The sequence below is a fragment of the Orbicella franksi genome, chromosome 8 (assembly GCF_964199315.1).
Source record: "Orbicella franksi chromosome 8, jaOrbFran1.1, whole genome shotgun sequence".
Classification (NCBI taxonomy): Eukaryota; Metazoa; Cnidaria; class Anthozoa; order Scleractinia; family Merulinidae; genus Orbicella; species Orbicella franksi.
In genome coordinates, this window is record NC_138152.1 from 25,254,608 (window position 1) to 25,272,446 (window position 17,839).

A 17,839-nucleotide genomic window follows, 5' to 3' on the forward strand; every position below is an offset into this window, starting at 1 on the left:
AAAGTACACACACTACAGAGCAGCGTGCAAACAGCTTGATTCATATTGTGTTTAATCTCTTGCTAAATTAAAACGATTTTATTTCATGTTTATTCCGCAAAAATTGATTCAAAAAATGCTAATTGATTTTATATCAATACAGTCTAATTATGATTGTATACCATTTAACAAAAACTTCCGAAAATTTCGGTCAGAATGTAAGTGGTACGTAACACAAATTTGGCTCTACCGACCGGAAAATTTTCCAAATAAGCAAAACATTTCGAAAGTTACTAGTTCAAAATTTCCAAACGAAATGTCCGAATGAAAAATGTGCTTACCATTTACAAGTTGTGGAATTGTGATGAGCAGGTCGAACCAGTCTAGACTCTCTTGGTAAATTAAGACTTGCCGAGTTAATGGTAAATACCAGGAGCCATGATCGGGGACGGAGACCGTAAGTCTCGGGATTCGCGCGCACCTATGATATGGGACAATTTTTCTATTTTTAGAACAAATTGCGCCATCCTGACGTCATATATCCGCGCGGATTCACGCACATGTCGGGGGCTCTCGCGTGGATGTTGTCACCTTGCGTGATCAAATGGTGAGAGTTGAGAGATTCTCTTGCGTATTTTTCACAGCGATGGCAGGGAATAAGGCAGGGAATACGAACCAGGGCACTTATATGTAGTTTTATGCTCTGAGCTAACGGAAAAGGTGGGTTTTTCAGGGTCGAAAACAAGACTTCAATCTCGCGCTGGGAATGAATAATAAGATCTGCTCACGCTAGTTGTAAGCTTACGCGTATGTTTTTGCGTTTTTTCTGGCTTAAGAATATAACAAGAAAACTCTCTACTCTGGTATCGAGTTAATTTGTGAGCTTCTCAGACAATGGTTCGTCATAACAAAAACCTGTTTTGATGGTTTATTGTTTCCGCTTGTTTGGTGAGTTTGCAAAAGTTTTTGACCGAAAGGAAAGTCTGACGCGTACAATTAGCTCATTTGCATAGTGCAGCTCGTGCACTTTCAAGTCCAAGTCGGTGTTTTCAATTGTCAACAAATCTTGACAAAGATTTCTTTCGTTATCTTTTGTGCTGAGATGCTGTAACAAATTTCACGAACGTAAAAAAGGCTTGTTTCTTTAACATAAGCATGGTGAAGTTTTACACTGCGAAAATGAAAATAGACAAGGAGTTTTGATAACTCGATCAACCAAATCGAAATCGTTATTCCAAGTTGATTAAAGAAAGCGTCATCGTAACTTTGCTGATTATTTCTGCTTTATTCACACATTTTCAGCTTAGCTTTTAATATGTTCTCAAACATTTATCAATCTTAAACATATTTAAAAACTGTAGAGTTATTGTTTGAGTTCGATGTACGCTTTCACACGAAAGTGCGGCGGAAGTACAATTTGTCATGTTTACTGACTGTACAAAACACGCATCGGCGGGCGCTCTCATTCATCGACAACAGAGAATTTACTGGATTTTTACACGAATAAAACTGAGCAGTATCTACGGGCGTAAAGTTATTGGGCCTTGATGAAACATCAAGCGTTGCTTACAATTCAAGCGAAACTCAAACTAGCAATTATTTTGTTCTACTTTTCGGTCGCGATAGACTGACAAATTCCTCGCAAGCGTGTGGCAAGAGGAACTAGGAAACTATGAAGTCCTGAAGCTCTGCTATATCTAAATATAACCACCTAGTTTTTTGCTGTGTAATGGAAAAGCGGTTAACCTTCAACATATGTGAAATTTAAAGTGGAGTAATATACAGCTCATGTAAAAGAAGCATCCGTCGGAACACAACTAGGTCGGCGATATATATAAGCTTACAGCGGAACATACCTAAATTCGACACTGTCTTACTTCACTCAAACTGGAGCAGCTTACGACGAAAATACTTAAGCAAAATTCCAACGGACGTAAACGTGTTGAGTTGTGGGCCAAAAACATGAAAAATTTCGGGAATTTCGGACGCCATTTCCCCCGCGCGACATCCGCAAAAATTCTCGCAGCATGTACGCGCAATTTGTTCTAAAAATAGAATTATTGTCCCATATCATAGGGACAACCCCAATACTAGAAATGGCGAGCGCTTACGGTCTCCGTCCCCGATTATGGCTCCTGTAAATACCCAATACGTACGGAATTCAAAATTAGGGGATTTTTGCTTACCATTTGCGCAAACAGATGACGAACCGTTTTATCCGTGTAAACGGTAAATAACCTAGTACGCTGCACAAAATTGTTCTGGATCGCCGTTTTACAATAAAAAATTAAAACAAGCAAAGCGATGCAAATAATTTTTTGGTTGTCTTAAACCTTATTAAATTCCACACATGGAAAATTATTTTCATATAGATCACGCAAAGAAGGCTTGCGTTAAAGCGTATCTAAATTTGCGGACTGAATCGCAAAAGTATGGAAAATTGCGCGATTTCTAAGATAAAAATTGTTATGGCTTACATCGACAACGTAGTGTTAGACTAGTGTTGTTGTGCGAAGAATATCGTTGCATGTTTGTGGATATTTTCATGAATTCAACGAGATGGCATGAGGAAGGAGCGATAATCCATTTAAACAGCACTATAATCCCGTGATACATCAGCGGTTTAGAGAATCAAAGATTCACTTTGTGATGCTATTACTGAAGGGCCACAAAGCAACCCAACAAAGTTATTTCAAGCTGTTATGCAAGAAAATCCAAAAAAAATGGCAAGCTACTGGTAGATGGGCCCAGAAACAAGTCCGTAAACATTTCTAAAAGCTCAAATAGCAGTGCCTGATGTCATTGGCATACAACGCCTTAACACAGCAGTATTTTGAGCAAATTGTGGCTTGTACGAGGCGCAATAAAAGACAGCCATCTTCAAAACAGGCGCAAGACCGATCTAGTGGCAAGAACAGTTTTAAGAATTCAGAGTTCTAAGATCATATTGTATTTCAGTGGCCACATAAGTTTTAAAAGTCTTTCTCACGCTTTCTTGTCAAAATCGTGACAAAAAGATCCACCGGCACATAAAGAGTTTCTTCGCAAAACAACACTCCAAATATGACTCATTTTTCTCAGAAATCACGTGATTTTCAATACTTTTGTGACTCAGTTACCAAATTTGGACAAGGTGTAACGCAAGCCTTTCTTGCGTGATCCATATAAAAATAAGTTTCCATGTGTGGAATTTAGTAAAATTTAAGACAATCTCAAAATTTTTTTTGTGTCACTATTTTTGTTTTAATTTTTCGCGGCAAAACTTCGATCCAGAACAGTTTTCTCCAGCGTATTGGTTATTTCGCTGTGTTTGCCCTTCGCTAAGCATCGCTAAAGGAAAAGAAACCTTTGTTTGCTGTTTGTCTGTGTTTATCGTTAGCATCAGGATGTAACAGGAGCCATAATCGGGGACGGAGACCGTAAGTCTTAGGATCCGCGCGCACCTATGATACCGGTCAATTTTTTTTTATTTTCAGAACAAATTGCGCCATCCTGACGTCATATATCTGCGCGGATCCACGCACATGTCGAGGGCTCTCGCGTGGGTGTTGTCACGTTGTGTGATCAACTGAATGGTGAGAGTTGCGAGATTCTCCCGCAGATTTATCACAGCGATGGCAGGAAATAAGGCAGGGAATAAGAACCAGGGCTCTTAGATGTATTTTTATGCTCTGAGCTAATGAAAAAGGTGAGTTTTTCAGGGTCGAAAGCATGACTTCAATTTCGCGCTGCGAATGAACAATATCTGCTCGCGCTAGTTGTACGAGTAAGATTTTGCGTTTGGTTCTGGAAAGAAAAGTCATGCAAGAAAACACTTTACTCTGGTATCGAGTTAATTTGTGAGTTTCCCAAACAATGCTTAATCATAACCAAACCCTGGTTTTGATAGTTTCTTATTGTTCTGTTTGTATGGCGAGTTTGCAAAAGGTTTTGAAAGGAAAGTCAGACGCCTACATAAGTAGCTAATTTGCATAGTGCAGCTCGTGTACTTCCAAATCCGAGTCGGTGTTTTCAATTGTCAACAAATCTTGACAAAGATTTCTTTCGTTGTCTTTTGTGCTGAGAAGTTGCAACAATTTTCACCAACGCCAAAAGGCTCCTAACATTATGTGCATTTCTTTTACAACCTAGTGAAATTTTACACTGCCAAAATAAAATAGACAAGGAGTTTTGATAACTCAACCAACGAAATCGAAATCGTTATTCGAGTTGATTAAAGAAAGCGTCATCGTAACTTTGCTGATTATTTCTGCTGTATTCGCATATTTTGAGCTAAGTTTTAATATGTTCTCAAACATTTATCAACCTTAAACATATTTCAAAACTAGAGATAGACGCGATAGACTCTGGCGAAATCCTCGCAAGCGTGTGGCAAGAGGAGAGAAACTTTGAAGTCCTGAAACGGTGCTATATCCAAATATATCCAATCGGTTTTTTGCTGTCTTATGGACAAGCTGTTAATCTTCAACATATGTGAAACTTAGAATGGAGTAATGTGGAGCTCTTGTAAAAGAAGCAGCGGAACACAACTTTTTGAGTGGAACATAACTAAATTCGACACTGTCTTACTTCACTCAAACTGGAGCAGCTTACGACGAAAATACTGAGGCAAAAATTCAACAGACATGAACGTATTGATTTGTGGGCCAAAAGTATCAAACATTTCGGGAATTTCGGACACCATCTCCCAGTGCTACATCCGCAAAAATCCTCGTAGCATTGTACACGCGTGTGTCGCACATGATGGCGTAATTTGTTCTAAAACTAGAAAAATTGTCCCATATCATAGAGACAGCCCCAATACTAGAAATAGCGCGCGCTTACGGTCTCCGTCACCGATTATGGCTCCTGGATGTAATTAAAATTGACCTCGCAATCAAAGGATCAAAGCCTGGGTGGGAGACTCCCATATAAAAAAGACGGGGCTGTTCGTCGGAAATTTTAGCCTGCGAACAGGCTCCCGGCGAGGACGAAAAAAAAAGCTCGGCGAGCAAAGCGATCGGGGCGGGGACAGGGGAGCCTGTAGACTTTCTTTTTGATGTGCCTATCCGCCCTTGGTGATTAGCCTGTGACAATTCAGCCAATGAGACAATTAGACCTGTCAAGAAGCTACAGTTTCAGTACTTGGAAACAGTTCTAATCGACCTAATCAAACAGCCGGGCGGGGCGTCATAATATAGAGTGCAAGTAAGCAACATGTTCACGGAATATTTCAAACTTATCTTTGTCCCTCTACAGCCAATACTTAGAGAGCTTAAAACATATTTTCCAAAACTGAAATGAGGCTAAGCTAATTATAAGCGCATGATAGAGGTGTCAAACTCTACGAAGCGACGTGCCGATAACAGTGGAAAGTCCGGAAACCATGCCTTTGACCAGTAACCGGTCGTTTCGCCTACAAGTCGATTCGCCTATGTCGAAGTCGTTTCGCCTATACCACCGAAGTCGTTTCGCCAAACGGTTCCACTCCACTAGCTTTTACTTAAAATTCCTCCTCGTAACAGAGCATAGACCCTTTTCATAAATGGCTGCCAATTTAAAATTATTTTGTATGCATTTAAATTAGCCTCACTAAACTCGTTTGGGAGTAAAAATTCTTTTGAATTAGCAACTCAAAAACGAGGTTGGTCAGGCTAATTTTAATACTTACAAAAGAATTTATAATTGGCAGCCATTTATGAAAAGGGTCTATAAGGTATCCTTCAAAATCAGTTGTCAAATAACGAGAGGTCGAGAGACCGAAACTTAAAAGAGAACGGCAAACGCACTATTGTAAGGAACCGTTGGAGTCGTATAATTTTACAAAGATCTGTCAAATATTCATCTCAGAGATGTCAACAATCAGAGATTTAACCAATTATATCATGATACCAGGAGCTGGTATCATAAAACGGCGGCATCAATAGAATGTCTACAGGCTCCCTCGTTTCGTTCGGACTCACCGGGAGCCTGTTCGCTGGTTACAGAAATTTCAAAAAGAACGCCTAAGGGGTTTCAGGAGACTGCTTGAAATTATTTCACCCCTAAGAGGTGCCAATTCTAAAACAACACATAATTGGCACCGACGTATCTCGGCTCAATTCCCTAAAAAGTGCCGCAAAAGCTTTCACTCTGGACCTTTTAAGGCCAAACACTCTAAGAAATACCAAAACTGCTTTTTTAACTCTCAAAAGGTACGACGAGCATCCCTGTTCCTTTTACATTTCCTCGCCCAAAAATGATGGACACACAAATGACACATCAAAATTTCTGTAGTGAATGAAGGAACAGCTACTGAACGTTTCAGCCCTTTAGAGTAAATTGTGTTTTCAAAACTTTGGTAAAGCCTTACAGGGGGGGGGTTGATGCCAGCCCCCCCCCTCCTCCGCCTTGTACGTCCGAGGGTAAAGAGTATTACCTCCGAGGGTTAAAAGAATTAGAGAGAAGAAAGGAAATTAAAGAACTTTGGCAAAAGAAATAAAATCAAACCAAAATATTATACCTAACACATGATATGGAAATTAAGGTATCATGGTAGGTGGATTGATAGTGTTTGGAAATCGCACTCTTACGCTGGCGCTTGAATGAAAGAAAACTCCATCAACCTATACATTTTCTGAAAGCTTAATAGTTATGGTATAAAATCGTATCTTTGAAATTTTCTAAAAAGTTTTTGTCGCAGTGACATTAAAAGAAATACCCAGAAACATTGCTTCGCTTAAACTGGTTCGCTTCCGCGCGTGAATGATCGGAGCGGCGCGATTTACATCGGAAATGTTTTCTCACACATCACCCTCAAAAAGGTGTCTGCGATTTTCCAGATGTGGTTTGGTTTTTTTCCTACACCCTCCTAAACTTTGATATTTTCAATGCGGACGTTTCCTTCTACTTAAGAGGCATAACTTTGAAACGGAAGCTAAATTACACAAAGCCCGACACCCTTTTTCGAAGGAGGTATCCTAGAACATACCTGTCGATTTTCAGCCAATTCCATCGGAAGACGCGCGTAAACGAACTAAAAATGTTCATCCTTATATGCAGTTTTATTTCATCGAGAAAAATACGAAAAACCTTTTATGAGATTGATATGAATAGGTGTTAAAAATCCCCTCCGCACTGACAGATGTCGACATGGGTCAGTTTACCACAACAATGAGTTATGACAACTTGAAATAAACAGACGACTAATATTCTGGTGCGGAAACCCGTCGCAGTGAAATCGTCCGAGAAGCGACCTACTAAAAGTTAAACTGCCGTGATTACTTTTACTTAAAAGATTTCGTCGGCGGCATTGGTATTATGTTGCTTAAGTTTAGGCTCCTTCGTTCTCCAGACATTTTTTGAAACCATGCCTCGTGAAGCCAAAAAGCATGAAAAAGAGGAAATCTCGAGGTCTACATTGTCTACATCTACATCTGCGCTCTACTCTATCGTTGTGGAAGTTTCGGAATCGCGTCCGTTCTAAAACAATTTCGTGCCGCTAGCACTTGTTGTACTTTGTCCTTTAGCTTCATTGGCAAGACTAGTGTCCTCGAGGTCCTTCAACCGTTCTTCTTGGTTACAGTACGGTCGCTCGGAGCCAAAGATCTTGTTCGACGCTGAACCTGTGGGTTCCACCAGATTTTCGTCTCTTCAGCTTCTTCGAAGACGAAAATGGGCAAGAATTTTTCATCCTGACATAAAGAAAATTTGACAAGAACGAAAGCCAACTTGTGATGAAACAACCAGATTGAGAACATTTCGCGTGCACAAATGAAATACCACACCGCAATCCAGCGTAGGAAGAAAGATGGCGGCTGTACATTTTACCACAATGCCCTGCGAACCTAACACAGCCTCAAGGGCACAAAGAGAGCCAAATTTTTACAATATTTGTCTCTGTACGAAGGATATTAAGTAGCCTATGCTTGAAGATTTTATAACGTTTCTGTACGTTTTTATGAGCTTTGTCAACATTTTCGTGCGCTAAGAACTATGGGTAAATTTAGCAGTCGCCATCTTTTTCCTACGGAGGATTCGCATTATATGTGACAACTGGCGATGAATTTTAATTAGAGGTGTCGACGCGCTGTAAGGGGTTAATGATATTAAAAGATAGTTTTTGCTTTAACTCAAAAAGTGAAAAAAGCGTTTTCCCCCATTCAATTCTTTTTGCAAAATATTTATCTCAGTCTTCTCAATTTGAACAGCCAAACAGAGATTTTTCGCATTTTTGGTAAAAATCCACCTACCATAATACCTTACGTAGCAAACAGGGTTGACATGTTAAAAGGAGGAGGCCATCAGCCCTTTAAGAGGAATTCTCCTGACTAGCTCATTGAGCTCCTTAGTGTAGGTCAACTTTTGAAAAACAATAAAACAGTTTCTTTTTCCCACTCGTTTATTTTTCATTTCAAATCTTCAATACTAAGCACCACAGGAAAAAAAAAAAAACCGGTCATGCGATTAAGTTGTGCACGCATTCTTAGTTTACATGCCAGTTGCTCATTTTTTAAGAACATGAATTTCCAAGGTAGCTTTACCAGAATTGGACATAGAGCCGCGAAATTTCAGATCAGAACCGAGGGATCTGTCATGCCAACCATTTGCCTTGAAGGGGTTTGCATCATAATACAAATCATAGTACTGATCATAGTTGGCCCTTTGGTTTCCAGGGTACAGCTTAGCATTCCACCAGTTCTGGTAAAAGTTATAATCAAACGGAACAGAGAACATCACAGCAAGTGTTTTGTCGATGCTTGGAATGTAGTAGGCAAGGACTCCGACAGCTCCCGTTGCGACTGGTCCAGACGTTTTGCGAGGTCCGTAAACAACAGCGCACGCTATGGAAAATAGAATAAAAGAAACAGACAAACAATTTTACACGTTTTAAACTCGGCTATCGCAAAACATCGTGATCTGCGAGTGGCAAGCAGATCGATTATTTGCCAACGCCGAAGGCCGAGGCAAATAACTGACCTGTGAGATCAATTATAAGATAATAAACCACCACCCTAGAAAATATAGCCCTAGGCCTTCTGCAAGCCACACATGACAAGTACAAACTTTATCGATGCTCCAGTACTCGTACATTTGAAAATATTTGAAATTTCGTAGTATTAGAAAAAATGTAAACATTTAAAAATCACGACACACAATTCAATTTAATATTTAGAAAACATGTTTTCCAAAGGCGTTTGCAACTTTGTAAGACCTAATGTAAAGATGTTAACAAAAAAAAGCTAATTATGAATACTGAAGTGTCCGAAACATGTTTTCTTAAGTCAAACTTGCGTCTTCCTTTTGAAATTTTGAACGCATTTTTAAATAGAAAATTAATATTAAGACCCCTGAACGAAAAACTATGTGCCGAGTTATTTGTTTTTGATCAGCGCTTTCCTGACAAGGGTTTTAAGGTGATTTCCGCAGAACAATCAAGCAATAATGGCAAAAATTAAGTTACCAAAAAAACTTCATGGCATGGTAATAGCTCTCAAGTTGACCCCGCAAGACAAAACTGGACTTGAAGTTAATTATCCATATTTCAATTAAAACGGACGTTTCGCGTTAGTTTAAAACGCAATAACACGCGCTTTAAGTATTTTTACGAGGTTCGACATTAAATTTCTCGAGAATGCTTGAAGATTTAATCGCGGGGTCATCTAGAGAAATGAATTACAGTGAGATGTTTTAAATAGTATTCAAAAAGTTACCGTGCTATGGGTAGATTTTTAGTCAATAAATTTTGCACTTATTGCTTGAACTTTGAGCGGAATCCGTCTTAATTTCTTTCTTAGTTATGAATCTGGGCCCTTTTAGAGAGACTCCAATTCTGAAAAATGGGGATATTACTTAGAAAATTACATCACACATTAAGCATGGTGCGAAATGGTGAAGGATGTTTGCGCAAGAGTCTTCTCAGAAAAAAAATATACGTATATGTTTAACAAGGTGAAACGTTCTTGCTGGTCATATTGTGTTGAAGTTCAAGTAATATATCAAACACGAGAAACAGTGTTTCATCGGGTTATTCAAACACCGAGAAGACAGTCGAAAATACGACGCGCAGCGGAGTATTTTTGACGAAATTCGAGGTGTTTGGATAGCCGATGAAACACTGTCTCGAGTGTTTGATATATCTTCTCAGTGAAACAAAAACTAAGCAGAAAATCGACTAAATATCTTCCCAGAAATTCTCAAAAAATCTTCTAAATATCAAACATTTTCTAAATATCTTGAAAACTCCTCTAAAAAATCTATTTTTTATCGTAAAAAAAAACATTCCGATTTTAAATCTCTTAGGCCGGCCGAAATTTCTAAAATCTCTTTAAGTGGAAGGAGTTAAAGAAGAAGATTCAGGTGCTTCGATGTTACCAGCTTCCGCCATTTTTAAAATTTGTTCCTTTAGCGCTTTTAGTGATATGGAAAACATTTTTCAACTGGGAAATCGCTAAGCTGTATTGTTTCTGGCATAAAATTTAGTCTTGTTTCAATGGAAAAGCGAGGAAAACACAGGGCTAAGCCAAAATAGGTATCAATATTTTTAAATTGGCCTAACTTTTCTAAATATCTTAATGTTTCTAGAAATCTAGGAAAATTCTAAATATCCAAAAACATATCCAAATATTTGTGGCAAGGCCTAAGCGAGCCTCCCTAAATGCTAGATTCACTTCTCACCGTTATCCACAGAATAAGGCAAGTTTTCATTCGCAGTGCCAGAATAGAAGTAGAAAGAGCCTTGCTGCCAACGAAGTCCACTTTCGTTGTCAACGCCAATCGCGCATTTGCGTTTCACGTTAGCGAGGACATTTAAGACGTCTTTCAACAGATTGATTGTAAGCTGAGCACCTTCAATAACCGTTCCTGCAGCAACTGAAATGAAATAAGCAAGTTAGTCTCACAACCGAAATGTTTTTAAAACCTTACCACTGAAGTCACCGATCTAAAGATCTACTTGCTATACCAACAGCTCCTGATTTTGACGAGTGGCGGCAAACGTTTGCCATCTTTAGAGGGCTAACTCAACTAGAGTTGCACCAACTAGTAAAGTTTTAATTCCTATAATGTTCTGTGTATATGCTTTACGTTTTGATATGTTCTGTTTGTTTGTTTTTGATTTGTTTTTGTTTTTTTCTAAGACCGATTCCTAAAGATGATTTACCTTTGCGCTTAGACTTTTCGCTGTCTTGGTCTTCCAAGTCCTTTGGCAGTTTAACTTCAGTGTTATGAGATCGCTCCAAAAGGGCCTCCAGTTCCTATGTAGGAAAAAGGAAAACAAACCAAACAACCCAAAGGGAGAGGGTTTTTTGTTTAGTTTTTAAGTTTCTTAGAGTAAAATTGTAGTTTTTAGGGATAGTTTTGTAAAGGGCGTGGGGAAAAAAATGTATGTGTGCGCTATATAAATGAAGTATTATTATCAGTATTATTATTATTATTATTATTATTATTATTATTATATTAGCATTAGGGTTTGTCACCCTAATGCTGATTCGTATAGGGACCTAGAGTTCCAACAGATATACCGCAATCATGAGAACGAGAAGAAGCGCCTTTATGCGAGGAGGGTCTTGGATATCGAACAAGGAACTTTAACTCCCCTTATTTTCACGTCAACAGGCGGCATGGGAAACGAGTGCTTGCAATACCATTCCAGACTGGCGCAGCTGATCTCCATCAAGAAAGGAGAACATTATGCTAAAACAATCTCCTGGATAAGAGCAAGGACATCCTTTGCTTTACTAAGATCCGCACTAATCTGCCAAAGAGGTTCAAGAGCTAGAAGGAAAGCCTTTTGTGAGTTTAAGAACATTGATATTGACGTTGAAACCCAGGAGGGAACCATTATGTAAACACTGTTGAAATAGGTCTTAATATTTCTTTTATTTACTTTTACCTTGTAATATACCGATATTGACGTTGAAACCCAGGGAGCCATTATGTAAACACTGTTGAAATAGGTTTTAATAGTTTATTTCTTTTACTTACTTTTACCTTGTATATACCAATTTGTATGGAATATGTTAATTAATGTTATGATGATGATAGTAGTATTAATATTAGTTGTAGTAACCATGATATCATGATTAGATACGGAAACATGTTTTACTTTTTTTATATATATAAATTACTATTACTATTATTATTATTGTTGTTGTTACTATTATTATTATTCAGTTGGATTTTACAGAAAAAAAAAAAAAACAATAATTTCTTTTTACCTGGCGATTGGGAACCATTTCAGGGAAGTCGGTCAAACCAGCATCTGCCAACAATGCCTCAGCTTCCCGCTTTGTAAAGAAAAAAAAAAGCTAAAATGTTACAACAACAATCAGCAATGTTTCAAAACGGTCTCTTGACACATTGTTATTTAGGAATGTTTTATGCCAAAATTTAACCGTCCTCTGGCTTGTATGGTTAATTCTCACCTTATCATGACAACATAGTTGAATCAGTTTACAATGCACAAAAAACATCAGCAACAACATCATCACCGTCATCGTAATTATTGTTATTGTTGCAATTATTATATTTATCAATGGTGTTGTCATAAATACTAATGCCAACATTATTATAATCAATTATCATTTTTAGTAACCTGAATTCAAGTTTTCACTTTCTGATTTAATATTTACAATGTATTTGTTTACTTTATTCTTCTTTTCTAATGGACAGCTACAAATATCCAATAAAAGTTGTTATTATGTATCTTGCTTTCGCGGCCGCCGGGCAGTTCTTCTAGTTCCCATGTGGAGCGAAATATATCCAAGGACTTTCTGCGGCTAATTCTTAGTGTCTAACACATGCAAAGGCGTTTTTCAATGAAATTTTGGCCGTTTCAATTTGACTTGCTTGCAAAAGTGTTTAGGTATGGCAGGGTCTCAGCTAGCTTACAAACAGGCTCCCGGCAAGTACAGAAAAACAAATTCGACGAGCAATGCGAGCGGGCGAGCGCAAAACTGAAGAATCTGGAGAGCAAGGCGATCGGGGCGGGACGCTCGCTCGCCGGAAGCCTGTTGATAGGCTAGGTCTCAGCATAAATATTGGATTCTAAAAGGCACCTCGAGTTGCAAAAGCTAATTTTCATGCGCTTTTCCATTTTTCATGTTCGCGTTAAAAATCGAATTTTATTCCTGGCGTAAACCGGACCACAAATGTCACAGCAATTTTACGATAGACGCCATTTACGGTTGCAAACAGAAAGTTTAATCAAAGTGAAGACTGATCATCGCAGTAAATTTTCCAATTTAAGCAATTGGAAAGAAGAAGCCTGAAAAAAATCAGGGCTTCTACGGGATTCGAACCCGTGACCTCCGCGATACCGGTGCGATGCTCTACCAACTGAGCTCGCTCCCAATGTGTGGCTTCATAGCTCAGTTGGTAGAGCATCGCACCGGTATCGCGGAGGTCACGGGTTCGAATCCCGTAGAAGCCCTGATTTTTTTCAGGCTTCTTCTTTCCAATTGCTTAAATTGGAAAATTTACTGCGATGATCAGTCTTCACTTTCATCTACAACCGCAGTTCATATATGATTTATTTCATATAAACTTCACATCAGAAAGTTTGATCAATGGCAATAACATCAGTCAATTCTTTCTTTACCTCTCCATTTGGGTTGTTTGGTTTGATCACAGATCCAAAGGTGGTAGTAGTAACCGCGGAAACGATTAGCAGCAAGGAGAAGATAAAACTGAGGCGGTCCATGTTCATCCTAGACAACAATAATAAGACCACAGAACATTCATTACAAATGACATGAAGTTCAACAAACTTACCGAAAGTTGTTTCAACAACGATTTCGGTTTATGTTGGAAACAAACTGATGATTGTTAAAGAGGCAGTTTTAATATAGAAAATACCAAAAAACTGACTTACTGTTTTCCACGCTGTATATGTATCTATCTCTGCGTAACCTGACACGCCTTTACGTGAAATCGCTCTGAACAGGTTCCTATATACCGTGGAACCCCGCTATACCCACGAGAGTTAATTGTTTTCTATTTCGTCGCCTATTGTTTGCTTTGCCTTTGTTTCTATCAAATCAAAACATTTCTAGCCGCGTTCGGTTTAGTTTCTGCATTTATTAGTTCATTTTTGCGTACTTTTTCCGTGCAGATTAAATGTAGATTAGTTTTTTTCACGTCGTGTTATGTAATCGCTCATTGTTAATTACGTAACCTCGTCAACTCTATTCTTTGAGAAACCAGAAACTGCATACGATAAACGCTGCCAACGTAGGATCTACAGGAGATCTGATCAGCCAAAAAAATGTATGAAGACAAACAATAGACTGCAAGACTGATACCTCGTCAAAAATGTTTCGAGACACCAACATGACAAGAACCGATAAAGAAGGATCGCAACAGTGGACAGCTGTTTCGCCCTTCTTGGGGCTCGTCAGCACTGTGTAGCGAAGATATGTAACGTCAGCCCAACAGCCAACGCACATAAATTGCAAAATGACCCCAGTTCACTATATCAAGTTCCGTACTTTGAACTCACTTGCGCCCCGAAACACGCGTGGCCACATCACGTGTTTCGGAGCGCAAGGACACAAAGTGGCAAGATTGGTGTCTCGAAAAGCAAAAGAATAAATGTGGCTGGACAAGGCCAGCCCAGACATTCACACATTGTTTACACCCGCCTTACGATCACCGCGTTAACACAGTTACGTCGTTATTATGGCCACTTTTTTTCTTCCAGCGAAACGCCCATACATTTTCTAATAACAAAACCCCATTAATGCGGCCACGACGTTAATAAGACCAAAAGCCACATCCTGAAATCCCAACCTGTATAATCGTTCATAATTTTATCCAGTTTATACGGCAATTAAAGCCAGTTATGTTCACCTTTCCAATGTTAATATTACATGTAGTGAGTGAAGTTTCGATTTTTAAAAAGTATATCTGCATTCCGTATGCTTATAAAAGGACTGTTGTCTAGAAGCGCAATTGTAGTACATTTGTTAAGACTTCGCTCGGTTTAGACCAACCATGAAACTTAATTTGGCCGTACCCTGTTAATACGACCATATTTTCATGGCCTGTTGGTGACCCTATCAACGGGGTTCCACTATAGGCAATGCCTATTAGAGAAACATTGATGACTACGCTATTTTGTAGTCTTCATGTTAGAATGTTTGGCGATCCTTGCCTTCTCTCTTCTTTGCTGCACGTGACTGGTTCTAAAACTGAAAATGACAATGGCACTGAAATGAACTCTTTTACTTCTGGCCACTTGCAGAGTTCAGACAACTTTTACTGCACAATCAGTTTATCTCCACGAGCTAATTAAAGCAAAGGGAATTTGCCATAGACGATGAAATGCAATTGTTCTAAACTATTCAAAGTGGTCGGTTTGTGATTAGCGCAATCGCTAGTTCGCGCTCTGTTACTTAACCTTGTTCTTAAAAATTTTATAAGTTTGAATAAAGTTAAATTTGTATGCATTCTTTTGTTTGCTCTGTGCTTGAGAAAACTTCACTTAGAAACACTGAATTAATTTCGAGGAAAAGGTTGTTGTTATTCATCGTAGTAGATACAATAATAAAGTGTATTATCGTTTGTCTCACGATGTAGTCACTTGAGATGTAGATCGCGACGTTTCGACTGCTTACTGCTAGTCTTCTTCAGGCGATAAGGTGGACTGATTGCACGGTATCATTTATATCACAAAGGTCGGCTGTAATTGGTGCATTTCGATCCTCCTATTGTTCCATTGTTCTGGCAAGTAGCTGTTCCCTCAGTGGTCCGCTGTTGTACCGTTCTCCTGTTGTTGTGTTTCTTGATCGTGGGTATCCATGCTTCAGGAATCTCAATTCCACTATCCCTGTTGATGTTATTAGGGTGAAGTCTTATGTGAATAGCTTCCTTGACCCTACGTGTGTACCAGTGAGGATCGCGATCAATAAACTTGACCTCATTGCAGATAGGATAGTGGCCGGTCTCGTGGGTGTGTTCAGAAACGGCGGAGGTTTGGGTACGGGTGAGTCGTATAGCCCTGTCGTGTTCTCTGATCCTCTCCTGCATAGATCCCCCTGTTTCCCCGATGTAGACTTTGCCGCACTCACAGGGAATCCTATAGACAACACCATGTTGCTTAGCCGAGTTGACGGTGTCCTTTGGTCGCACTAAGTGTGACCGAAGTGTCGTGTTGGAATTAAAGACGGCGCGAGTGCCTTGCTGTTCTAGGCAGCGGCGGAGAGACTCCGAAACTCCTTGGACATAAGGTAAAACGGCGGTGGATTTAAATTCCGCGACAGGCTCTCTTGAATTAATTTCTTTAGTTTCTGGAAGGAATTTGCGGCTAGCGGTTTTGGCTCGAAATCCTTACTCAAGAACTAAAATATTTCAGGCCTTATTATTCTAGGAAACAATAGGGAAGGACTTTCACAAAGAAAATTTTTACCTAAACTTGTCTGGGGTAGGTGCATGAAATCACAGACAAAGATCATGATAACAAATAGAAGCTAACAATAAATTTACTGGGCTGAGTCTTCTCTTTGGATGTATCGTCTTTTGCTGACAGTCTTCCACGATGACCGAAACCTTCCTAACAGCCTAGCTCTCTGTGAGAACTAAATGTTATCTGTAACATTGCTTCCTTTTAAGAAGTCGTAAACTTGAAACAAATAAATTTGAAATTGACAGCTGTAATTTCGATAAAAAAAACAACAAAAAAACAAAAAAACAAGTGCAATTGAAACTCATTTCACAATTGCTAGAACTTGTTTGCACCTGTGAAGCTTTGAATCAGTGCATGCCCAACTACAATTGTCTTGGGTAGGCCTCTAACAATCAACTTAATAAAAAAATTTTCATCGAACGAGAAACACTGAAAATTCGTCATAAAAAAGAAATTTAAGGAACTTTAAATCAACTTTAAAGAGTATCCGTACCTAACAAATGTTTTTGCATACCCAAATTCAAATTATAAGGTTAATGTTGAGCACAACAATTATGATAAGACTCCAGGATTTTAAACAAATGAGGACAAAAGGTTACCTTATCAGGTCGGTTAGGCAAGTTTGTAATGTGTTGCTAAGGGAATTATTCTTTGTCTCCAGGCATTCTGTTGATTAGACCTGACACGTAAAATGTTATCAAAATTGTGTTTAATTGCAGTCCATTGTTTAATGGTGTTAACCAGTTCCAAACTAACAATGGTTACAATAAAATATAATAAATTTAAAAATAACTTCAATCAAGGTGTATTAAATTGTTTTTATTTGTTGATCCTAACGTTTGGAAAACATAAAATTGAGCTTTAAGCTTGAGTGTTCGTCTAATGCTTAATCATTAGATGTTCTCTACACGAAACAATAAGGTATCACTTACTAGTTTTATTTAAAATAACCACTATGCATTCCAAGAAACTGTTTAAAGTATATATTTCAGTGTATTTTGAATTAAACTCGCAGAATGTCAAACCAAGGTGATGTTTGCCGTTAACAAAAGGGCGCAAAATATTTCTGAACACACCGATTTTATTTTGAATAAACATAATATTGACGAAATAATTCATTTCCTTGATAGACGATATGTTGCTCTCCCTGATTTTGTTAGTAGTTATTTTAAAAGAAACTGTTGTCACCATTGCACCGGGAAGCTTAATTTTATACCTGTGTACTTTACTTTCAAAAACCAAACCATTCTAATTTAGAAAGTGAAAACTTTTTCAGGTTCACCTTACGTTTCCTAAAATTTCTATTGTTATGACAAATTTCCATTTTTTTTTTTCTCGGTTGTCGAATTTTTTTATATTGAGGAAACAGAGCAGAGGTACAAACAATGCCAGACGCCTCGATGGAATTCGCTAATTTTTCGCCTTGACACCTTTAGGCCGCACGGACTAAACGTGGAATTCATTTTTTAAGGAATTTCGCGCGAAAATCTTCCAGTC

General features: G+C 38.6%; 1 protein-coding gene across 1 annotated transcript; it reads right to left on the minus strand.

Annotated features, from left to right (window-relative positions):
- Positions 1 to 8,321: 8,321 nt before the first annotated feature.
- On the minus strand, positions 8,322 to 12,434 carry LOC145494292 (DELTA-actitoxin-Afr1e-like). Its single transcript, XM_081473732.1, has 5 exons — positions 12,363 to 12,434; positions 12,156 to 12,224; positions 11,099 to 11,192; positions 10,615 to 10,809; positions 8,322 to 8,780 (listed from the first exon to the last, which is right to left on the minus strand). The coding sequence occupies exons 1-5, from the start codon at positions 12,432 to 12,434 to the stop codon at positions 8,443 to 8,445; spliced, it is 768 nt and encodes a 255-aa protein (XP_081329858.1). The 3' UTR covers positions 8,322 to 8,442.
- Positions 12,435 to 17,839: the final 5,405 nt, after the last annotated feature.